Below are 26,236 nucleotides of genomic sequence, written 5' to 3' on the forward strand. Positions count from 1 at the left end.
TAGCGAGACAGTTAATAGGTAAATATAACAATGACTTTATAGGTCATTTAGAAATCAGTCTATTTTCTCCCATACTTACCCTAAGAATTTGGGTAATGCATCCTTGATGATGTTAATTCTGATCTTAAAAATTTGGCCCCAACCATGACATCTAAATTTGGATATCTGAGATTTCCATAATATATGAAAGAGTAAGCAATAATCTTTATGTATGTATGTATGTATGTATGTGCCAATGAGTAATTTGGTTCTTGGATGGAAATTAAGAATTTGATAATAAATTAGAGGTATGAATATCAAGCCCTCCTGAGTCCCAAGCAATGCAGAGAATCAGTAATTTATTAAATGGCACCCTTATGGCCAATGAGGAAAGATGAGTGAATGCAAGAGCCAAGGGAGATCATAAATCCTTGCTCAACTATAGCTTCCACAGAATCAGAGTTTTCCATTACTTTTGCCTACAGATAAACACTGAAAAATCACTTTTTTTTTCCCCACTGAATTCTAAATTAGGTGGGGAGGGGTGCAATGATGGGAGAAGAAATAGTTCTGCAGTTTGATTTCTTTAAAAGAGTGAGCATATGCAGTCCCTAGCTCAGAAACGGAAACTCTGATCTTGTTCCTCTATTTTCCAGATTAAGAAATGCTTTACCTATATTTTAAAGGAAAAATATTCTTAAGGCAACAAATTGTAGCATACACAGAGGCAGTATGTTTTGCTTACGGAAAATAAAATCTCCTTGTAATTTAAATCTCTTTAAAAACTTCATTTCTCGGGGCGCCTGGGTGGCTCAGTCGGTTAAGTGGCCCACTTCGGCTCAGGTCATGATCTCACGGTCCGTGAGTTCGAGCCCCGTGTCGGGCTCTGTGCTGACAGCTCAGAGCCTGGAGCCTGTTTCAGATTCTGTGTCTCCCTCTCTCTGACCCTCCCCCGTTCATGCTCTGTCTCTCTCTGTCTCAAAAATAAATAAATAAACGTTAAAAAAAAATAAAAAAAAAAAAATAAAAACTGCATTTCTCCATATATGCACACTTTCTTATTCATACATAATAGTGACCTCAACCACCATGTAATGTGTAAGACTTTTATTGCTGGAATCTTAAAAAGCATAAGTTACATATCTTGAGGAAATAATCTGACTTTTTCACTTCAGGATTCTCTCCAACTGAACAAAAGTAGTTTTAATAAAAGCTCAGCTAATTCAGCCTCATAAAATAAAGAGGCATATAAACATGTTTATTAATATATCTAATGAATAATGGAAATAGGTTAGGTTTTGTTTTTTGGGACAACATTCTTCAATAAGAATGTGAATTGAAAATGTAGTGAAATGCGACTTTGGATATTTAGGCTGTATTGCTGGCAGGATCTTGACTCTCATTCATATAGTTCACATTGGTGTATTAGAGTACTGTGATTTTTGAGTTCCTTAAAGATAGATTTCAGTTATACAAACAATGCAAGTGATCCATTATTGTTTACTGAAAATTCTCACACATACTTTTCGAGAGACAAGGTACTCAGTTGAAAATCACACTTTCCTTGGGATATGGGAATGGAATGATGATACCACACAAAGCAAGGACCTAGCTTGCGAGGTCCCATCTCACATTCTATCAAGATACTAACCACTCTGTGATTAAAGTCAGTATGAGACACTAACTTATTTCTTATTTTATGCTTTACATACCATTTGTAATTTCTACATTTTAAAAGACAAATAAAAAAGAATACCTTGGAAATTACACATTCCAAAATGGTATAGTACCTATGAATTTGTAAACTTTTCGTGAAGGAACTCTTGAAATCATTTTAGAATTAGCAATACGAAGACTTGTACAATTTCAAATACCTCAAAAAACTCAAAGACGAATTACAGACTTTTCAATATTGAGTTGAATTTTAATTGACTTAGAATTTTGATATAAAAACACATTTCATAAAGTATGACATGTGAAGATTGTCTCCCTGTTTTCAGTAAATTTTGTTCTAATGTGAGAGTAAGTAATATCTCTTAATTTTTAAACTATTTCATGGGTATGACCACTGAATTTCTCAATTAGAGTAGGTCCACTGAGTAACCCCTATCGTCTGTGGTTCTACAAGTATTATAAAAAGGGATTTTGGAACAGTTCAGAGTTGTATTTTACATAGGAAGCCTTCAAATGGAATTGGAGATATATATATATATATATATATATATATATATATAGTAAGCAAGACTCGCATCTGCCTTCTATAAGCACTTTAAATGAGGGTCTAGAATTAGAAGACATAATTTTGTTTTCTGTCTCTTTCCTAAATCTATAAAATGGGATAGTATTTCCACATTCCTCCCTGGCAGAAATGTTGTGAAGAGGAATGAAATAATCTCTGTTGCACGTATATGAAAATAAAAATTTGTTTACTTCAAATTTTAAGAAACTTTCACCTAATATAGAGAAAGAAAAATAGTTTATTGAAACATTAAGACAATGTTCCAATGTAATTTTGTGACCTTTTTGGTCAGAGAAATTTGTTTTGGTTTTGGTTTTGGTCTTAATCTCTGCATTATGAGAGAAGCTAAAGTTTTCCCCTCATATCTCTGATTAATAATATTTAAGAAACTCTTTAAAAATGACACTGATATCCTAAAAAAAGCACAGGATAGGTAAATGAACATTTAATGCTTTGTTTTTGGAATATAAAACTCCATTTCTCTTGCCACATGAACACTTCAGAAAAAATAGTAAGTGGTATACGAAAACACTTGAAAAGCATGAAAACTAATGAATGAAGAAAATAGTCTAGCATATGTCTGAATTTAAGAAACACAAGAAAAGGCTATTTTGGGACCATTAGATCTTTCAGATGTACTTAAAAAATATTATGCTATAAACATATTTTGCTGTTTGTAAACATAAACACAAATGAATATTAAGGGATAAATTATAATACTATTCTAGAAATTACATAAATTAACATCTTACTTGCACTAAAAAACAATTTATTCAACATTGGGTATTTGTAAAAATAGATTTTTTTTTGAGAAGTAAAATAATAGATTTTCAAACCAGCTGTGATGGCATATAGTCAAAGATCAAAGCTAAAAATGTAGGCAATATTGGGCATGGTGTAACTAAAATTTAGGCATCAGGTTTCATTCAGAAATATTACAGAAATATCTTCTATCAGTGGGTAGAGAAATATTACAGAAATATCTTCTATCATTGGATAGATTTAAGTCAATGAAGAAAGAGTATTTGAAATATTAACATTATTATATATCTGTACAGATTTCATAACAAGTGGGCAAGTAGAGTGATGAAGAATACTTTGAGATCAAAGGTGGCAACATCGAATTACCAATATCATCTTATAAATGACACATCATGTATTTGAAATACATTTGGTTTTCTAATGGAAGATAGAGCAAAGCTCAGAACTCTGGAGCATTGAGGAAGTTTTAATATAGTTGAACTGTAGAACCAAAGACCTAAATCAATGTCTTCAAAATTATGCTTCTCAGATCCTGAGATTTCTATAAGGTATACCAAGGTACCTTTAAAAGCCAGTAAATTTACAGTGGGCAATTTTAATGTATATGCGTTGCATTATATTAAGGTCAAAACCAACCACACATGAGTGGTCTTTCCAGGAATGAAAAACAGTGACATTCCAATATCCCAAATGTCTAACGACCTTTGTTCTGTAATTGTAAATATGTCTATTCACAAATGATGATGATAGAGACTTTCCTTTGAAAATTTTTATGTGGTAATTGACTTATACTGATATGATTATACATATGAAATTAGGTGATAAGATTTCAGTCAAGATTTTTCAGTATTTTACTGACTCTACTAGGAAAATTATTCTTCTCAGCCTTTAATTTCCATTATAAAAGATTGTTTTCTCATCAATGCTTTAATCTAAACAAATACTATGTTTAACTGAAACTACTTAGTGACTTAAAATTCAATTATAAAATGGAGTTTCAGAAAGCTGTTTAACAATAAACATATTTGAAGCTTCCATTCTTTCCCAGTAGTAATTTTGGACAACTCTCTTACAGTCTAATTATATAAGATAAATTATGTTTGTTTCTTTGCTTTATTTTGTTTCATTTCACTAAGAATGCATTAAAAACATTCTGGATCTTTCATATATTTTTCCACAAAAACTGTTGGCATTTTATTAAGTATCTAAGCATATTTGTGGCTAAATCATTCATTCATTCATTCATTCATTCAGTGTATGCACACATACATACACATATAAATATACATACACACACAAATCCCTCACTGCCTCCACAACTGCCAGCATTATTTGAAAAAAAATATTAGAAAAATGACTGTGTTATCTTAGGGTTTTTTGTGAAGGAAGCATTCTGCCTTTCCACTTTTCCTTAAATCAAGCATTTAAGATCTAGCTAAAGTTTGTTTTTGCCAATACTTCTAAGTCATGTCTTCATGAATGTTCATACTCTCATTATCTTTGAGATTTGCTTCAAGGTAGGCCTGGATTTTGATCTTTTTTTCCAAGATGTAAAATCTGCCTATTCTGAATCAATGATGATTTATCTCTTATGACAATTCTACTTAAGACTCAAGTAGCTTGAACAATTCAGCAACCATTTTTGTTTGTTTGTTTTAGCTTTTCATACAGCAGTTTAAAAAAAATCACAGTGTAAAGCCATATTTATGTTATACTTTAGCCATTGCCAGATTTCAGGAATTTGTGGTTTGTCATCAAAGCCCCATGCTCATAAAAGAATTTGTGGAGTAAATGAAATCATGTGGAATAAATCTCTGCTTTCACATTAACCTCAAAATTTTCCTTCAAATACACAATTTTCAAAAGGTTGAGAAAAAGATCTCTGATTTTTGGCAACCTGCTTGTAACTTTCTCCTGTTCTCAGAAGATCACTGATATTCACTCCACCATTTCTCACATGTACACACACATGCATACATATTCACACCAGTTTTTGTAATCAACAAAAATTAATTTACACCTAGAGAATACAAGTTACAATTTACAGTACCCCAAGGAAGCCCTATACTTCTCTAAAATGCATTTCAGAATATCTTTTCCCAGCAAGTTTTACCTACAGATAAGAGCTCAATACAGTAGTACAGCGATGTAGAATCTTTAATCTGGGAAGAAATTATCTACATTATTTCACTTTTAACATGATAGCACACTATTGTGCAGGAGTCCCTCTAAATCTGTGAATAGAGCTCTCTGATCTTTTGGCCTAGCCTATAGTTTTATAGCTATAACCCAGATATATATTTAGGATTTGCATTTGTAAGTAATTAAGACTAGCCCTTTGGACCCTGATCTCCAATATGTGCATATTTTTTTACTTCACCAGTATCAAATTAGAAATATCACTTCAAATATCTGAAATTATTCACACTTAAAATATTGAAAAAACATTTAAAATTACATGTGGTTCTGTTCTCCAATGCCACATATATCCACAATGATTACCAAAAAAAAAAAAAAAAAAAATCCAGTTAAGTTATGGTCATTCCATGGTTCTTAGAGAGAAATGGTGATTTGAAATAGCATTTCGTCAAGAGGTAGCATTCCATTTCCATATATGATATGATTTTCATCTTAATGGAACAACAAACACACAAACATGTTAAATGTGAAACAGATGCTACGATCTACAATCTTACAGCTTCTGGTTTAAATCAGGACCACAGTAAAAGCTTTGGAAGAGAAGTATGAATGCTTGAGATAAGGATGATGTGCTCTATGTATATTTTATTGACAATTATCCCTTGTGAAATCACTTAAGATTCCCCTTTGGAAATTGGTTTCCATCTACTCTCCTTTTAGGCATACCTGGTGCTCTAACTGTTAAAATGTACACAAATGGAGGAAAAAAAAAAAGGAATGCTGACAATAATACATAGAGGTGGGACATTACATAGGAGTGAAAGCGGGAGGGGAACACTAACCATATTAGGCTTGGATGGGCAACAGCGCACAGGGAAGAAGCCCTTCCACAGCCACATTCGCAGCAACTGAAAAGCAAACAAGAGAGCCCAAGATAAGGAAGAGATCCCACTCCCTCAGTATAGCATAAAGACACTATGAATTTAGACAGGTGTCAGCTTTGCTTTTCAAAAGCAAAATCCCTAAATGCATTACAATGAAACTTCTTCCACAATGCCTTTCAAATTAAAAAGCATTTTATGGATTTAAGAAATACAGAGCTATATTAAATAGTTATTTTTATTTTTCTTAAAATGCTTATTCAGTAGGAAATATAATGAGCCAATGTATTTGATTATGCAATTAATATAGACATACAAATAAAAATGTAAGCCCACTTAAATATATCTTTCCTCAGGAATTCCTACAAAATTTATATTCAGAAGACATGCTAAATTGTCCTTTAAATACATGTTTGCATAGAACCTATAAATTTAGGAGGGAGAGTAATGTCCTGCCCATTTGACCCACTGATTTCTTATGCCAGTGGCATTATTTATCACAGCTTATCGAGATGTTATGCTTACATGACTTCTCCAATCACCTATGGAAGGCTACCAATTTAAATTTACATATTCAGGTTTAAAAAATGCATCTCCAAATATATATTTGTAGAGCTATTGCTATATTAAAAAAAGCAAACTACATATAATACATGCACTTTTCTGGATACTGCAACATTCAAGATTCTTTCAAATTTTTCACATATTCATAAAAAATCCAGAAAATACCAAGTAAATTATTTTATAAAATGCACTTTGTTGTTAGAAACCACATAAACTGATCACAGGATATAACATAGAATTTATTTAGTGCTTCAATGCATTCATTTGTCTATATATTTTATGAATAGCATTCATAGTGATTTCAAGAGAACTGAGAAATGAGCTCAGCAATGATACCATAAACCAGCAGGCCAAGGGTTTTTTTTCTAAAATCTATCTGTTTTGAACTTTAATTACTTGAAATGTATCTACTCTATTTTATAACAAATAAAGAGAAGAAAATAAAATATAAACATACAACAAATTTGGAAATGCTAACAAAGGTTGGCAAATATTTCCAAATTAAATTTCAATGGGTCTTTTTCAAAGGAAAAGTAGGCAATGTTTTATATATTTTTTTTTCTTTTTTTTTTTTTTTGGAAAACTGATGATGTTTTAATTTTTAGGACTAGTAATTGTCTGGAAATTTGACTGTCACTAAAGTGAAATCCTAGTAAATAAAAATGGTTCCTGTGACATTTACTTCCTATTTGACTATTTATTGTAATACATTTTTTAAAATATGCCAAAACTTATTTCACTGTGGAGATAATGAAATACAAAGTTACAGGATATCAAAATACTGAAATACTTAAAGATTAGGTAAAATATCTGTGAAATACTTTGGCAGATCTTGATATATTTCTTTGTAATTCCATTTATTTCATAAATATCTTAAACACTGATCTCTTCTATAAATTAATTTTCCTAATGTTTCTTTTTATATTAGCACTCAGATTATGGGTTGGTAAACTACAGCCCATGAACCAAAACTAGCCCCCCACTTATTTTTGTAAATGCAGTGTTGTTAGAACACTGCCACACTCTACTTGTTATTTGTGGCTTGTTTAGTGTTGTTCTGACATAGTTGAGTAGTTATGATGGAGAATGTACGGTCTGCAAAGGCTAAAACACTTACTATCTGTCCTTAAAGAATGTTTGACTTCTTTTCTTAGACTATCAGTTTCCTAAGATGAGGATGATTCTTTAATCATTTTATTTCTTCACAGTTTAAACGAAATGAATGACATCCGCAAGTAGTCAGTGCTTTACTGTAACTGATATTAACAATGGCACAATTATTTAAATTTACTGATAGCTATGAATGTGGAAAGTTTGCATGTATGTGTTAATTTCAAACAACACATTTTCAACTCCATTAGTAATAAATAATAATTGTTGACAAATGTATCTATTTTTCAGTGATTAATAAAAAAGAATGATGTCATCTCCTAATAAAGTACAAACATACTTCTAGTTCAGGGTACACTGTTTATAAACTCATGTAGAATTGTGTTTAGGAAGGTGATAACTTCACTGTGGTCGGCCATTACCTATTAGGATTTCATAGTCAGCCAGTGTTCTGAGACTCCAAAAACACACGAATGATTCTAAAAATAATATTTTTTCAGTCCTCTTAATTTGAAAATTATAATAAGATTTTTTTCTTATAGTTTAATACATACACACACATACACACACATACACATGCAATTCGCAGTAACGCCAAATCCACGAAGAACTTAAACCACCATACTAAGATTTTAAAGTTTTAATAAACTTTAATCAAAAATATGAAATCATGTAAAATCAAACACTTGTGCTACTGCTTTTATCTGAGTCATTGCTTTAGATTTGCACTGATAGTGTCTTTGACTTGTTTTAAGTGGCATAAATAAATTACCTTGGACAAGTTAGTTAACCTCTTTGTGTTTCAGTTGACAGCTATAAAATAGAAATAATAATGGATCCTATCTCAAAGGTTTTTTAAAAATGAAGTGAGAATACATAAATTCACTTAGATCAATATCTGGCATATCATGCATTTTGGGAGAAGAGTGGTAGCTTATTCCTCTTAGTAATATCATACTTAGAGTGATAAACTAGATACTTATTATCTCAGATGAATTAGCTTTTTGATGATCCATATAATATCATCATACTAAGTATTTCCATTTACAATGTAACTAAATAGCTAATTATATTCAGACCGATTCATATAAATACAAAATGGTCAATGTAATTTTTTTTGGAAAAACTCAGTTCTACAAAATATATTTTGTAAGGATTTAGTGATCACAGCACCCTATGTATTATTCTGTTATCAAGAAGATTAAAACTGAAGTTCCTTTTCTATGAATATCTAAAGCAGTATAGCCACCCCCCCCCCAAGTAAATGTTTTACAATAAAGTCTGAGGATGCTGTCACAGTAACACCTCAGCACCAGATGGTATACGTGTTCTTTCCTTAATCAATACATACTTGAAGTACAGGTTGAAAATGCTTACAAGCCTCAGAGATAATTTAGAAATAGAAACCAAAATGTGCTAGAAATAGCAGCCAATCTAATTTATGTGAGCTATGGTTCAACACAGCACATCTGCATTCTCATCAGTTTTTAGCACCTGGAAGTCTGTAAGTAACGGCACGCAGCTATAACAAGTTTTATCCAAGTTTAAAATAGTTTAGCTCTCCCAGGCTTATAATGAAAAACTGCTGGTCTTTGTTTTAACAAGATATTTCGATTTGTCCTTCGGAAGATTAAAATATGATAACAGAAGCTCTCCAGACCCCAAAAAGATTCAAATGAAATTACTTTAGCCAGGACTTACACAGAGTTGATCAATACATGCACGAAGTGTGTCAGTGTAAGTAAGATAACCTCCCTCCTACCAAAGCAAGGTGATTATAACTCTAGGGAAGAAATTCTCAAAGATACTAGATCAGAGAACCAAGACTACAGGCTATGGATAAATGATTTAAATTCTTAAACAAGAGATCATACAAACAGAAAAGAAGAACACTAAGATCTTAATAGATGAATGAGAGAAAAGCAGGAAGAGTAATTTCACAAAACAGGTACTTTAATCAGGTAACAAATATTTTCAGTTTACTGATTAAAAAAAACTTAAAAAGGGTAAGAGAACCAAAAGGTTCTGTAGTTTCCCCATTTATAAATAACTTATGTTCTTTTTTTAGAATTTATTTTTTTGTTTATTTAATTTTGAGAGAGAGAGACAGAGTGCAAGCAGGGGAAGAACAGAGAGAAAGAGACAGAATCAGAAGCAGGCTCCAGGCTCTGAGCCATCAGCACAGAGCCTGATGTGGGACTCAAACTCATAGACTGCAAGGTCATGACCTGAGCCCAAGTCGAATGCTTAACCAACTGAGCCACCCAGCCACCCCTGTGGTTTCCCCATTTAAAATAAAAGAACAACAGATGGTACTTAGTGGTAGAGAAAACAGAGTGGCGCTTAGGCCACCCTGAAAAGTGAATCAATCCTTTAGGAAACAATCCTCCAAAACCTATCAAAGAGCAAGACACCACTGTATAGCAAAAGAATGAAGATTATGGCGTTTGTAGTCAAACTAGGGGCACTCCTGGATGTATCCATTACTATATGTATAGTCTGGGTAAACCAGGCATTGATGTAAATGGGATAATAGTGGAGACTCTACGACAAGGCAGTTTGAAGAATGAGTTTCATAATCCAGTGTGAGACTCTTCACATTGTCCCAGATTCAAAGTGACCGCTTTGAAGTTTTAAAACTGACAATATTATAATAATCTGGTCCTGGGGCAAAGAATGAGGTACAGAAAATATACATGAGTCTGGGTATATTAAAGGAACTAAATAGCTAATGAATATTTTGAAATAAACAAATTATATTTGTGGAATCTATGATGTGATGAAAATCAATAAGGTATATATAATATTTAATTAGTGTGTAGAGAAATAAAATGGCAACAAGTATTTTTTTAAGAGTTATTGTTGGAGTGTTACATTAATGAGCATTATGGGGTGATTTTAATTTTCTCTGCAGTTTTTGGGGGTTATTTCATTTTATAATTTTAAGAAAATGATACAAATTATTTAAACAATTCCAATTATGATGTTTATCACAATATGCTGTCATTTACACTCTATCATTTTTTAAATGATGAAAATAATTTAGATGTGTAACAAATATTTAAAACAGAAGAGCTGAGGAAATTGTTCACTGATAGTTAACATTGACAATGTTAATTGTCTTCCAGATTTAAAAAAAATCTTGTAATGCTGTATCTTTTTCATCTGTGTCTTAATTCCCTGCCCTCTTTTAAGACTTAGTACTGATTTCCGGTTGAAGCCACGCTAAAACTCTGCAGAAATCTTTTGCAAAAACTGAGCGAGGGATAAAAAGCATAATTATAATGTATGTGGCTCCCAAACTCTACTCTTCATTCTCCATGCTTCTGGCACAAAGGCATAAAATTATTCCACCCTGAAAAGAAGGTAATGCAAAATGGTTATAAAGAACTTTTTTTTTTAATTTATTTTTTTTAATTGTGATTTTGAGTTACTCTGAGGGGAACACCACATCTAATACATATGTTGGGATTTATGTGTGCCATTCAATCACTATTTCCAAGTCGTAGTCTAGACAAATTAGAAAAAGATATAGTTATATGCCGTAATTTTTCAATCTTTTTTCTAGTTCTCTGCTTTATTCTCATTCTAGAGCTTCTTATCCCTCAGCAACAGTTACAGGTGCCTCCCTATTATCCCCTGGGATGCTTTACTAACAATAGTCCTGCCTAAGTACAAGTCCCTGGTAGATGGGTTTAAAACATTAGTGGGGAAAAAAAATAAGAGAAACATCAGTGTATCTCTTAGTCTTACCTAATCAAGTTCCAAGCATTCTCATATCTTTCTGTGAAATAATAAGAAACATATATAGTATCTGCTTCTCAGTTTCTGACACAGAATTCCTAAAATCCTTGTATATAGGGGTACTAAGAGAATCTTTTGTTCTGACATTTATCTTCGACCCCAGTTCCTGGCACAGAGCTCCTAAAACTCTTGTAATTTCCTAAGTGATAAGAGCACTAGGAGCATTTCTCATTGTATATTTGGTCTTTGACCTTGGTTCTTAACACAAAGCTCTTAAATCTCTAGGAATTTCCTGGGTGATAAAAATTTCTTTTGTACTAATGAAGTGGCTCTTGGTGGTTTCCTAGATGGAGGCTGGTCACCAGAAACACCTAGGTCATGATTAGAAGTATGGAATTTTCAGGGACACCTGGGTGGCTCAGTTGGTTAAGCATCTGACTCTTGATTGCTCAGATCATGATCTGACAGTTTTGAGATAAAGCTCCACACTGGGCTCTGTGCCTGCTTGGAGCCTGGTTCAGATTCTCTCTCTCTCTCTCTCTCTCTCTCTCTCTTTCTCTCTCTCTCTCTCTCTCTCTCCACCCCTCTCTGCTGCTCACACACAGGTGCTTTCTCTCTCTCTCAAAAAAAAAAATAAAAATTGTTAGAAGTATGGAATTTTCAGTTACACCCCTCACTCTCCAGAGAGAGGAAAAGGGCTAGAAAAGGAGTTAATGATCATTCATGCCTACATCATGAAGCCTCCATAGAAATCCCAAGTCCAGAGTCCAGAGAACTTCTCATTTGCTGAACACATCCATGTACTAGGAGGGTGATTTACCTCAACTCCATGGGCTAGAAGCTTTTGCACTTGGGACTCTTCCAGACCTTGTCCTATGTTTCTCTTCAACTGGCTACTCATCTTAAAACTTAAAAGTTGTTGTGGAGAACCCTGCTATAACCTTTCTTTCTTTCTCCACAAATAGCCTGTTACCAGGTTAAAAAAAATCTGATCAATTAATTCACAATAAATTACATACCTCACTTAAAATGCCTCCATATGGGTCAAGCCCTTACTGTAGCAAAATATAGCAAATTCTGTTCCAAAGTATTAAAGGATAGGTGCCATAACATTACTCAATGACCCAAACTCTACTATTAGTCAATTAGTCAAAGACACGTATAAAATAGAGATAAAATCATATAAGTGACTAAGGTAAAGTTTACATAATTATACATACTTCAAAGATTCATAAAATAAAGACAAATCCCCAAACTCTACCAATCTAAATGTGCCATATGCAGCCATCCCTCGAGGATAAAAGTCACAAAAGCAAACAAACAAAAACCTACTGACTTTAACTTTGGAATCAGGAACTCTTTTTATTTCTTACTCTGAAAATGACTATTAGGACCTAGAAGGACAGCTTGATGTGAGTTATCTTTAGACAACATTTCAATTGATCTATTTTCCCAAGGTATATTTTAATGAAGATTTCTATATTTCTTTTAATCATTCTCATAGGCCAAATATCATTACAAAACAGGTTCTTTTTCCATGAATGCCACAGGTAAAGCCACTGATGCAACTAGAAAATGTTATTGAACATGTTAGATTCAGTCTGCTTATTCCAGGATATATTTAGGAAATCAAAATGAATTTTACCAAATATTAACCACCTTTGTAAATTTTTTTGCTGCAGTAGTGGACACAATAATTCTCCTTATTAGCAAACATTTACTAACAATCTATGTGCTGTGCTTTAAGAATAAGAAATTATGTAAAAACAAGTTTGAAACCACATTGTGCAATAATTCTATACCTAGCCACAGATTAGAGCAACAGGTGATATTTAAACCAACTAACAAACAAAAACCAATGCCCAGGCCTCACGCTAGAACAATTAAGTCAAAATATTGTAGCTTGGTTGTGGGACCCAGGTATCATTATTTTTCAAAAGCTGTCAGTGGATTCTAAATTTCCTCCAGATTGACACCACTGATCCAATAGGTACTCAATAAATACTTCTTGTATTGAATGTTGTGTCTTATAATAGTCTTAGGGGAATTTGCCTAATGAATACAAAAGGAAAGGTTGTTAATTAGCATATTAATGGTCTGCTGTTAATAAAAACTTCTGAAGTGTCTAGAGGTGCCTAAAAACAATTTGTTCTCTGGTAAGTACTTTAAATAATTCTCCAGAAACCTGTAACCATACAACCATGTAAACCATGAAGACTGGTTTGTTAAGTAACTGTAAATTACATTGTATTCTCTACCTTTTTAAACCACAAGTTTTTTTTCCTAACATTTATCCTTACACGTTTAATTGCTAAGTTTAATGTTTAACGACAGATTCTTTTGAACTTCTATATTTCTATATTAGCTACTTGGATTAAATAGTAGTCATAATATCTCAAAAATAGCAACACTATAAAATTATCTGTATTCAGCTTCTCTATTTCTCCCTTGTGTCTATTGGACCACAGACTTACATATAGTTATATGAAAGCAAACTCAGTTTTGCCACAGATTTGTCAGAAGAGCTTTCAAGAAGTGGATATCTTGATATAAAAGATTTTCTTTGAACTGTTACTGAACTGGAGTAAACCAGAACCACATCTATATTTAGTTACATAATTTTACATGTTACATAGACATATATATCATATTTGTATAAAAGAAAGCTCATGCCTTTAATGAAGCAGGAAGAACGGAGATCAGGATAGGGAGGGTCACAGGTAGAGGCTGTGAAGGCCTTGTAGATGTCTAGGGAGTCACAGTAAACTGAACACGCTATGTGCATTCATTCTTATACGCCTTCCTTAATGCTCACTATCAACAAACTCAAAATTCCTCTTCATCCTTCAGGTCCAGCTTAAATTTACCATTTCTGTAACAATACTTCTGTATTCATCAAGGAGAAAATAACCATACCCTCTATTTATTCTTGTACCAATTGTTAAAAATACAATACTAACCGTTACATTCAAATGACATGTGTGACTATTCAACTGCCCATGCTATGAAAGTAGGAAGCATATCAAAGACTCAAATCCCATTAAAAAAGCAAACCCTACAGGTCACCAAGGTCAGACAAATCTACTTTGGTGAGCCATAACAAAAAGAGGTTACAGGATCTATCAAGTACTTATGCAAAAGGCTGCTCTGGTGCAATATTTTGAACAGAAAAATCACATTTCACCTTTTGATACATCGCTTAAATGTTTTTATATTACTCAAATTTGAAGATTAGATGTCCCTACTATATTGTTATACACTTACGTGTATACATTTATATATGACATACGTATTTACATATACATGAAAATATGTAGAAATATATGTATACATATATATATATATATATATATATGTAAGCTATAATTTAGATATGGTCAATAAAACACTAATGTCTTTTTACTATATTTGGACTACATACTTTTATCACCTATCTGTGATGTTTTGGTTTTAATTTTGAAGCCGGTATCCATCTTGTCAGCTCTTGTCAGATGGAAAAATGTACATTATAAATCATATCACCCTAGGCATGGCCCAAATGGCTAAAGAACATGTAGGTTGAGGCCCAAGGGAAAGGAATGCTTGCTTATTATTCAAAGAAAGTGTAGGATAAGTAGTTAATCAGCACTATCCCAAAGATAGATATAGATAATGATATATATAATGATAATGATATATATAATGATATATAATGATATATATAATGATATATAATATATAATGATATATAATATATAATATATAACATATAATATATAACATATAATATATAATGAAGTCTCTAACAGGAAGAATAAAGATTTTCTTTCTTTCTTTCTTTCTTTCTTTCTTTCTTCCTTTCTTTTTCTTCCTTTTCTTTCTTTTCTTTCTTTGATTTCAAGTCTCTTGATATGGAAAAGACCTCTGGCAAGCAGAAGTGGTGCCAGAACACCTGTTAACATGACCTCCTGGGCTTCTGGTAAATGGTGTCCACCTTTTTGAAAGACCCCTGCCCCAAATTTTGCCCCTAAAATCCTCACTTGCAAGCCATCAGGGAGTGTGAGACTTTTGAGGACAAGCTTCCTATTCTCCTATGTAGTACCACACCAATAAATCACCTATCTTTTTTCACTGCAGAAGCTTGGTGTCAGTCTTTATTGGCTTGCTGTGCATTTGATAGACAAACTCTCAATCAGTCCAGTTATAATCTGCTGAAAACTCATCAAGTAGCAAATAGGAAATAGAACCTGGTATGCATTGCATAGGTAGGGCACAAACTATAAACTTTGACATCTGACCTCAAAAATCAGCAAACGGGTAGGGAAAGGAAAAGTTTGATATTAAGAACCACTAAAAATGCAAAAAAAAATTTTTTTTTCATCTTTGTCTCAATTTCAATCCCCCCTCTTTTTTTTTTCTTTCCTCTATCCCTGTTTTCTGGCATTGGAAAGACATATCATTTCTTAACTTGCCTGATAAAACAAAATTCTTCTTAAACAATTTCTATCCTCTCACTGCAAAATTACATGGTTTCTTTCATTAACCTATAAAATTCAAAGTGTTACTGATTTTAAATAGTTATTTATCTGATCACTTACTAAAAGCAATTCACAGTATATTCATGGCTGCACCCCTTAAATTTTTCACTCCTTTTTAATTTTTCTTCATTATTGAACACTCAGCTTATAAAAAGACCTGTACTACTATTTAGTGAAATGTATGAGAGACTGAATGTACAAAGGGACAATGGCTAGACCAAAAAAAAAAAACAAAAAAAAAAAAAACAAAAAAAAACAGAACTTTGATGCCAGACCTGCAGCAACCAGTCTAGGAAGCCAAACCACAAGCTCTGTAGCAACTGACCTGAGTGATCAATTAGTCAGACTTTATCAATAAATGCCAGCTTCACTAACTTTTGTCCATTCTAAGTAGAAGACACCAAACATGCCCCCACAAGCAATCCCACAGGATGTTCCACTTCTAGTTAGCCCACCTCCAGCTATCCCATGCCAATAGCCTCCAATCAGGGAAAAACTGAAGCCTTCCCTTCTCTTCATTTTAAAGCTTTACACTCCACTGCCTGCCGTTGGGTTTCTGCCAGATGCAAGTGATGGTGGCTGATCCCCTTGCTATAGCAACTTCTTAATAAATAGCCTTTGCTTGTTCTCATTTGGGTGTTTTTTGTTTATTTCCACAGATGAGATAACTTTACTAGTTCAATACAGGAAAATTGCATAGATTTATCCTCACAATCAACTGGCATCTTAGTTCTGTTCTGGCACAATAATAATGTTGATACACAAAATACTGAATCATGTTGCTTTCTCCTACAGGATGATGCCGTCACTGAGCAAACATCAATTACCTCCATTTATAGAAGCCGAAAGATACTGTGAGCTCCTTCCACTGAGCTTTTCCCTCCCAGTCATTTCATTGTTGAAACAGGTCTATCTGTAAAGCCTCTTTGAGAAGAGTATATGACTCTTATGACTAACCTGCTTGTGCTTAGCTACTTTAGGTTTTAATTTATTTTGAGAGAAGTAGAGAGGAAAAACTAAGAACGGATAAGGTTGCAAAAAAGTGATGCTAATTTTGCCAGCTTAAAAAAATATTTTAAGCATAGTAACATTTGTTTTAAACAGCCATTTGTCTTAATGTAGAATAATATCAATTAAAAATGAGTGGGTCAAAAAAGAAGATATTAATCAAAGAAATAAGCCACTATGTAAGTTCTAACCTACTTAGCTCCCTCCATTATGGCTGTTGAATATTTTTTCAGAGTTGAATCATTTATAGCAGCATTAAATTTATAAGGTAGAGGAGTTAGAAGGACTAATGTTTAAATTTAATTATTTCACACTCAAATAATTAAAGTAATTGTGGAAGTATACTCAAATTATCAAAATATAAGAACTGTGTTTATTTTGTGATAAACATGAGAACTGAATTAATTATGAGATTGATTTAACAAGAAACTAAGTGTTCATTTTCACATCAAACTATTCAAATTCCATGTAAGCACATTTTGTTTTCTATTCATACGGGTCAGTAACATTGAAATCATATATTACAGAAGTTGCCATAAGTTTTAAAACTTGAATATGGGCATGCCAGGGTGACTCATTCGGTTAAGCCTCTGACTCTGATTTCAGCTCAGGTCATGATGTCACAGTTCATGAGATCAAGCCCATAGCAGGCTCTGAGGTGACAGCACAGAGGCTGCTTAGGATTCTCCCTCTCTCTTTGCCTCTCCTGCTTGCACAGGCTATCTGTGTTTCTCTGAAAATAATTAAACATTTAAAAAGTTTTCAAAAAAATTGAATATAATGGTAATAAATGCTAACTATTTTAATGTACACATATATATAACAATGGTCAATTATGATTGCAATTGTTTTTTATACATATAATTGTATATCAATGTATGGACCCATAAGAGTACTTATATAAAATACTTGTAATTATGACTATATGTGATTTCCCAACAGTTATTTGCTAGACCAAACAATGAAACACATTTTAAAATTATATTTAAACTAACATGATCCTGGACCAAATTAGATTAGAATGTTTTGCTAGCCCAGAGGCAGTATAGATAAAAGAATATCTATATAGACACTTACTTAGTATATACTACAGGTGAAGACCTGAAACAATTTTGGGAGAGAGTGATAAACAGTTCTTATACTCACATAAATTTGTAGAAAATATCAATTTAGATTCCCCAAAAGGTACAATTAACAACTGTATCACATGCAAAACAAATGTTACTAAAAAGTAAACAAATCTTGACACTTCTAATGATGTGTCTTTAGTATACAAAGAACTAAGATTCCACTAGTCCAAGTGGGTAAAGAGTATGCATATTTAATTTATAAAACATGTAATAAAATAACTAATGAGTACAGTTATTGCATATATATTAATAAGCCTATTAAATTTCAAAAATAAAAAAAGAAATGCAATTAAAAATACAGAATATTTTTCTTCTATTAAATTAACAGACTGGCTAGTTTGTGACCCATTAGGTAGTGTCATACACTGTTGGGGGAATGGTAATTCGTGCAATGATTTACAATTTGTCATTTGTCATTTGATACATTTGTCAATTTGTATCAACAATCTTAAAAATATTCATATTCACTATCCTTACATTGAATTATACAAATATGTTCTAAGGACATTAAAGATTGAAATATTAACCCCTCTCCCTCATAACAATGACAACAGAAGAAAAGAAACAAACAAAACCAAAGGCACAGCATATGGGAAAAGTTAGACATTAGAATATAAAAGACTTCCTAAATTTGCTTTTAAAATTTACACAGGAAAACTTTATATGATGATGTTACATCAAAGAAAAACAGAAAATAAAATTATAAATTATGAACTCAACTATATATATGTAAAGATCTTAAGTATGTAGGGCCAAACATGAATATTGATTGCCTCTGGTGGATAAATATGATTAATTTTCTTCCTGCATTTTTTCTTGCATATTTTATATAATTTTTAATCAGAAAATTAAGAAATGCAAGCATAAATAAAATACCAACTAGTAAGAAATTAGGACAATCATTGTAACCATGCCAACTAACTAACACACAGTGTAAAAAGTAGACTGAAATGTATAGAAAAGGCTGGCTGCAAGAGATCTTGGTAAGGTCAAAAAAATCAGGACGTTCATGTAAGGAAATGGCCATTAATCTAAAGTCAAAGATATGTTGGAGCATTGCTAAAGCAGCCCAGCAATTCACATATTTGAGGTCTAAGGAATTATACAGTGGGTGAGCAGATGGAAGGAAGCAAGATTGACAGTGATAGTCACTTCAGGACATATGATGTACTGAGACGATCCCCTGATAGACTTCCAAATCAGGTTATTTAGGAGTCCCCTTAGAGTGGAGTGTTTTCAAAGGATTGGAGACATAGCAACTGGTTCCAGTCACCCTGGCTTTGGGAACTGATGGAAACAAAGGGCCAAACTACACAGGTTCCAACCAGAGAGATGAGATGTTCAGAAGGACCTTCCATTTCAGTTTCTGGAATGCACATTTACAAGCCTCAGAACTTGGGCAGAAAAATATTAGGTGGTAAAATAGACATCTATTTGGAATTCAAAATGCCAGAGGGGAGGAGGGTTGGGGATGATGAAATAGATGCAGGAGATTAAAAGGTACAAACATCCAGTTATAAAGTAAATGTCATGGGGACAAAAAGCACAGCATAAAAAATGTAGTCAATAATATTGTAATAGATTTGTATGGTGACAGATGATAACTAGATTTACCAGGGTGGACATTTCATACTGCATATAATTGTTGAAACACTATGTCCTGCACCTGAAACTAGTATAATATTGCATGTCAATTATACTTCAATTAAAAAAATAAGTAATAAATAAAAACTAATACGCCATTGGTTAACATCCAGCAACCATAAGGTTTAAATTAATTTTCAAATGATGAAAAAATACAAACATTTGGAGTAAAAATGATCTATAATGACTGTTTTATAAAACTATAAAAAAAAAGTAGCTATTTTCCTATTGGAGCTGGAGAGTATGTACTAGCACTGGTTTGAAATGATTAATTATAGTTTTTTCAGATTCCAAGAAAGGCTGGGTTTATCTTGGCCATGACATTCCAAATGGCTAGAGAAGAGGTAAATCTAGCAGACCACAACATGTACACATGAAAGAGCTGGAATAGGACTAGATCAGAAAGAGTCAGATATTGACATCAAAATAAATCATCAAGAGGTCCTCTTGTACTAGAAAACATCATACAAATGTAAAATTCTGGTTTATCATATATTTGTCTCATCAAAATTTATGTATAATCAAAGTTCAACATTACTTATCATGTACATATTAAATTCATGCTGATTTGATGATAACTTGTTAGATTTTTACACCATCTTTTTCACGATGGGACAGAAATTAGGCATTTTGGGTGGCTCAATTTCACCTTAAAATTTTCCTGAGGATGATTGGACCTGTAGATTGGCTTTTTCCTGGTTATTATACTTGTAGAAAATTAAGAAAACCAGAATAATTCTACAGATTTAATATCTACACTGTTAAAATATTTATGCTGAACTTGGTATCCTTAAAAAAGTAGCATGTGTTACTGGCATATATGATGTCACAAACAACCTTAGCAGTGAGGATTTATAGTAAGATTCTAGTGTATCTAAGAAAAATAATATTAACAGAAAATATTTCACTTAATTTTATATTTCTACATATTTTTAAACATGTTTGTTTAAATATTTGCTCTGTGATTGGATGTTCTGTTTACTTTATATTCTTTTGTGTACTATTTCTCCATATCTGTGCCAGATATCTCTCTGTACGAAATAGTGAAAGTATCAATCAAAGTATTAAATGATTAAAGTAATGAACAAGCAAAATTACATGACTTCAATTGAAACTCAGATTCGTTTTTTTTTTAAACGTGGGCACTATTTATATAATCACCTATGGGTATAATCAGTTTAAACCAATGCCTAGCACATATCTTTCAGGAAAATCAATGAAATAGGCATAGAAGTGTCCAAGTGGCACTAGGGCCACTCAATGCCAGAGGTATGGAGAGCTCTTGGAGGTGGAGAAGAGGGGCTTGTGAGATTCGAGAGAATTTTTGAATCCTATGAAAGCTTCAGCCTGGAGAGACACTGAAGAGGAATTATAATGTTGGTGTAAGAACATCCTAAGAACACCTAAAAAACAGACAGTCTTTCCTTCACTAAACACCACAAAGAGGTCCCACTTTCCCCACTTGGTATCTTGTCTTTCAAGATGGAAGTGGCAGTGTGAAGAGCAGGCAAACAGCAAGCAAGCAAACAAACAACCTACAATAAACTTTGACCATCTTTCTGGCCTTTGGATCTACCTTGGCTCAAGAGAACTCAACAAACAATGACCAGGATAGAGATGTGGAACCCAATGCCAGACCATAAGAATGGGAAGAAAAGATAACGGGTCATTTAAAAAAATAAACAAATAAAACAGGGATTTAAAGAACAAAAGCCCCAAATAATCATTACAATTCACCGATGTTATGCAGTATTGATGGCTTCAAAAGAGCAGAGTAATGCCTGTAGACTATTCAGAGCAAATGCCTGCGGAAGACCCACCACAGGGGAGTATGCCAGTTTTCTGTGAGATTAAAAAGTCAGGGGAGTAGGAAATAATGAGAAGCAAGGAGTGAGCGATAGTAAAAAGAATTTTGGTAAGCAAAATAATTAGGATATAATATGTTTTGTAGCACTAAAACTACCACAGACATCAGATATATTTGAAGTCAATTCCTCTACATGGCACAATAAAGAATGCAGCTGTTTGAAATTGAGTTGCTAATCCATTAGAAACATTTCTTTCTTTGCAGGTTTATGAAAGTTTTTAAAAAGAGCACAGATCTTAAACAAATGGGGTTTTTAGCTGGAGTTTAAAATCATTTGGAACATTTTACTGTTATTTGCTTCATTTTTCAGCAATGGATATATTCCTAGACATGGCTCAGGAAATTAACGGGGTTTTGTTGAATAGATGGGCTACCCTTTGGCATAGTGTAGTGCTATTGATTTTTCTCTGTAGAGCTGGATATCAGGTTCCTGGGAGAGCCTGTGTGGGCTCTGAGAGATGTAGTAAGATTCCCAGAAACTTAGCAGAGTCCTCTGTCAGAGCATAGTGTCTGCTGGCATGCTAGCATTTTCTCTTTCACATTTTATAGAAATAGAGATTTTGGGCAAATAGAGCTTCAGACAAAAAGTGTATTTTGCTCTCTTGTATTAGGCTTTTGACCTGCTCTATGCTTCATACTTGATGAAATCTGAGTCTTTAGATTCTTTGCTATAATAATAGATTTTTTTTTTTTTGCAAATCAATGATATTAACTTATCTCCGTGTCATAGAATTTTTCCTTCAAAATGTTTGCCTCAATATAACTTCCTGAGAGTTGCCGTGATGTTTACGTGTTTGATCTGTGAGAAATCGCAGGTGGGATATTCAATAATGTTGAGCAATTGAACCAGTAACTCTCTTGGGTTCAGTTTCCTAGGACGATTTACTTCCCACAGTGGGCAATTAGTTGTTGCTATGCTCCTCGTCTTTCTGGCACTACTGTGTCCTGATCCCCATTTGTCAGTTATTAATAAATTATGATCTTCTCTCTAATTATCTTTGATTCAGAGCCTTTGAAGAAAAAAGCGTGTAATCATGAGAAAATAGAAGGAATAACAACTCTCAGATATTAAATCAATACACATGCCTGGATTTATTACAGTTTCATAAAGTCACATCTGCTAATTCATAAGCCACTGAGATTTGCTTTTAATGAGAGCTTTCCTAAAATCAGTATTTACATGTGTGATTATAAATATTTGGCTATTTACCATTATTTTAAATTAGGATAGAATGAGACAAAATATTTCCACACAATATTTTTCTTACCAAAACGTACCAAGTTCTGAAACTACATAATTGTAATGATGTTAGAAATGCTAAATATACTAACATATTCATGATACTCATAATCTGAAGAGAATCAGGAGAGAAATCAAACCTGTTGACCTACATTATTATTAATAAAAACTATCGCCACTTGATGCTACCAGGTGTCTCATCATTCTGGCATCTGGATGCCCAGATGTCGAATGAATAATATAAGCTAGTGAAGACTTCTTCTTCCTATGTAATACTTCTTTGAAATCACTGCATTTATTTTGTGATAGCACAAAAATTTCAGTAATCAGGAAGAAAGCACATTTATGTGTTAGGTATTCTATTACACTCTTATCAGTGTTGCTAATTATTTTCCAAACTATCAACATTAATAGGAAAAAACGAGACAAAGCACTTCAAATGGAGACTGATGTACGGTTTATCCTTAATTCAATAATTTATGAGGTAGGTTATGTGGAGAGACACAGAAATCTTTATCTTTTATCTTTCACTTACTGAAGAAGAAAGATGTTTACTCAATATACTATAATTTGCAGTTGAAAGTGTTAAATTTCATGATAACTACTGATATATTGTTCTGAGACTTCATTGGAAGGAAAAAGGCTTTGGCTAAGAGAATTAAGGAAGATTTTGTGATAGAAAACGATGCTGAATGTAGATCTTGACATGTGGGTAAGGTTTAAATACTGAGAGATGAAATGCAGCATAAGAAAAAGGCACGGAGCGAGAGCCTCTTTCCACATTTTCAGTTCTTATGCTGTGTATGAGACTGGCCCTGTCTGCAGATTCAGGTGTGAGCTCCTACCGTGCTGGGCCATACAGTGTAACCTCTCCATCCTCTTCCTAGTTAAGGTCTCAAGTGTTATCAATTGACTTAAGTCTGTGGAGCTGGGTTTTGGGTTCCTGTCAGAACCTGTACCATATGGGCTCTGAGAGTGAAAGGCAAGAACTCTAAAGTCAGAGCTGGGGTCAATACAGCAACCATTCCTTCTTCAGTGATCCAATAACTGTCTGGTCTCCTGCCATCTCAAGGGCCACTCCTCAGTCTCTTTCACCAGATCTTTCTCTTTCACTCTCAGTGTCAGTGTTGATGGGCTCCATCCAAATAATCTCATTTTGATGAGTGGCTTTAAATATCACATTTGTGCCACAGCACTCTTCAATCATGTGCCTCCATACTGCATAGCAGACACTATCTTAGTACCTAGATCAATAAGTGTCTGTACTTTGGATTTTTTTTTTATACATCTCTGGAACGTTTCACCTATATGATCTATAATTCTCTTTTAGAATAAGTCACTTTGAATTTGGCTTCTGTCATATGCAACCAAAGGAGTCTAGGTCAAAAAAAAAACATAGTGGTAATGCTGGAAAGTATTTTCAGGAATCCTGAACTCCAACTTCATTCCTCCAATAATGAGATCACTGGGCATTCACTGAGAATCTACACTATAATCTGTTTATTCATGATGAGCACATATCTATCAGAGGAGACATATATAGAATGATGAACTAAAAGTACTTCAGTTGGGAAAAAAAACAGTTTTGAGGAAACACAGAGGCAAAATTAATCAGTTTTCACAAAATGAGGAATGGTCATAAAGTTGGTGATATTTAATGTGTTGATTCTAGAATAAATAACTTATCTGTACAATTTTCCAGTGAAGGACTGGTGAATAATTCATTAAAATCCAATATATTATTTATTTACCTTAGTGTCAAGAAATCACTGGCATTAATTTCTAAAAGGTGTTTTATTTATATTACTGACCAGTTTAGGGGCACTTGGGTGGCTCATTCAGTTAAGCTTCCTACTCTTGATTTAGGCTCAGGTCATGATCTCATGGTATGTGAGTTCAAGTCCCAGGTTGGTCTCTGTGCTGACAGGGTGGAACCTACTTGGGATTCTCTCTCTCCCTCTCTCTCTGCCCCTCCCCTGCTCTGTCTGTCTCTCTCTATCTCTCGAGATAAATAAGTAAGTAAATAAGTAAGTAAATAAATAAATAGAATTATATATTGCTGATCAGTGTGGAAAGGTTTTAAATGTTAATTAATACCATTATTTTTGGCAATAGAGAATCAGTGACTTTGTATACAAGAATTCAGAGTTTCACTAAGATCATACAGTTTAAAGCTTTACAAGTCATGGGGGAAGCTGTCTAATGAAGAACTAAGTCCTAAAGTCAGAGCTGCATTCAAGCCCCAGGCCCCCACTAACTAACTGTATATAGTAATTTATATTCTAGACATTTTCTCAGAAGGAAAAAAATAACCCATGGATAAGGATCTCTGCCATCTTGGATCTTTAGACAAAAAATTAACACAAGAAATATACTTTTAGTAATATAATGGCAATTAAGTGTCATGAAGAGTCAAATCAAGGTAAGAGAGATCTGATATGCAGCAGAAGGAATCATGGGCTATGATTTTAGTTAGCTCGATTGAGAGGATGGGATTTTGTAAAGACTTGAAAGCTGGAGGAAGCCACGTGCTTCTCTGGGGCAAGGGAGCTCTAGGCCACAGGAAGAGCCAGTGCAAAAGCCTCAAGCCTGCACCATTTTTACAATGGTCAAGAAACGGAAAGAAGATAATTTTATCAAGCATAAATTGAAGATAGAACTAATACTGAGACATAGTTGTGTGAAATATTACACGTACAACCCTTGGAACAATGCCTAGTAGGTAGTATGTAATTCATGCTAGACCTTATTGTACTTATTATTACCAACATTATTACTGTGTTATTCCATTAGGCAAAGAGGCTTCTCTGAAGGTTTTATAATACTTCATGCCCTTTAAAAATCACTCACTTAGGAAGCTATTATGCTTTGATATCAAAAGTAGGCAGAGCTCTGGCACTTGTCTGAATTAAATTACACTCAAAATGCCTGCATTTTTTTTTTTATTTTGACTCCAAATAAGTTTGAAGGAAAGTTTCTAAGTCCAGTGGATTTTACCATCAAAACCACTGTTTTTCCTAACCATTGTTTTTCCTAACATAAGAAATGTGACAGGCGTGTAATAAGAACTCATTTTTTTTTTTTTTTTTTTTTAGTTAATGAATCAGATCACCATTGTGGTAGAAAGAAAAAAAAGTTACCATTTAGGAGGATTCTAATTTAAACCCTCTTTTTTATCCATAGCTGTTGTAATTCTGTTTATGAAATTCTGTCCATTGATCTGACCACGAAATTAAAGTGGAAACACTTTGAGAAAAGAACATTATCTTCTTATTTCACATGCCTGGACTTATCTTGGTGTTTGATGTGCAACAGATGTTCAATAAATGTTTGTAATATATGAATAATATGTCATTTACAACGTGTTATACATTAAGAGGTTTGAACCAATTTACAAAAGGCTAAATTTTAA

General features: G+C 33.3%; 1 protein-coding gene across 5 annotated transcripts in view; it reads right to left on the reverse strand.

Moving 5' to 3' along the window:
- EPHA5 (EPH receptor A5) overlaps positions 1–26,236 on the reverse strand; it is a 340,575-nt gene that overhangs the window by 47,497 nt on the left and 266,842 nt on the right. For 2 of the 5 annotated variants that reach the window (XM_049630547.1, XM_049630546.1), the window contains exon 9: positions 5,962–6,027. The exons of the other annotated variants lie outside the window; for them this stretch is intronic. In XM_049630547.1, the coding sequence (XP_049486504.1) occupies positions 5,962–6,027 (66 nt within the window). The remainder of the gene's footprint in view (positions 1–5,961; positions 6,028–26,236) is intronic. 5 annotated transcript variants of the gene reach the window in all.

This window comes from Panthera uncia, chromosome B1 (assembly GCF_023721935.1).
Source record: "Panthera uncia isolate 11264 chromosome B1, Puncia_PCG_1.0, whole genome shotgun sequence".
Taxonomy (NCBI): Eukaryota; Metazoa; Chordata; class Mammalia; order Carnivora; family Felidae; genus Panthera; species Panthera uncia.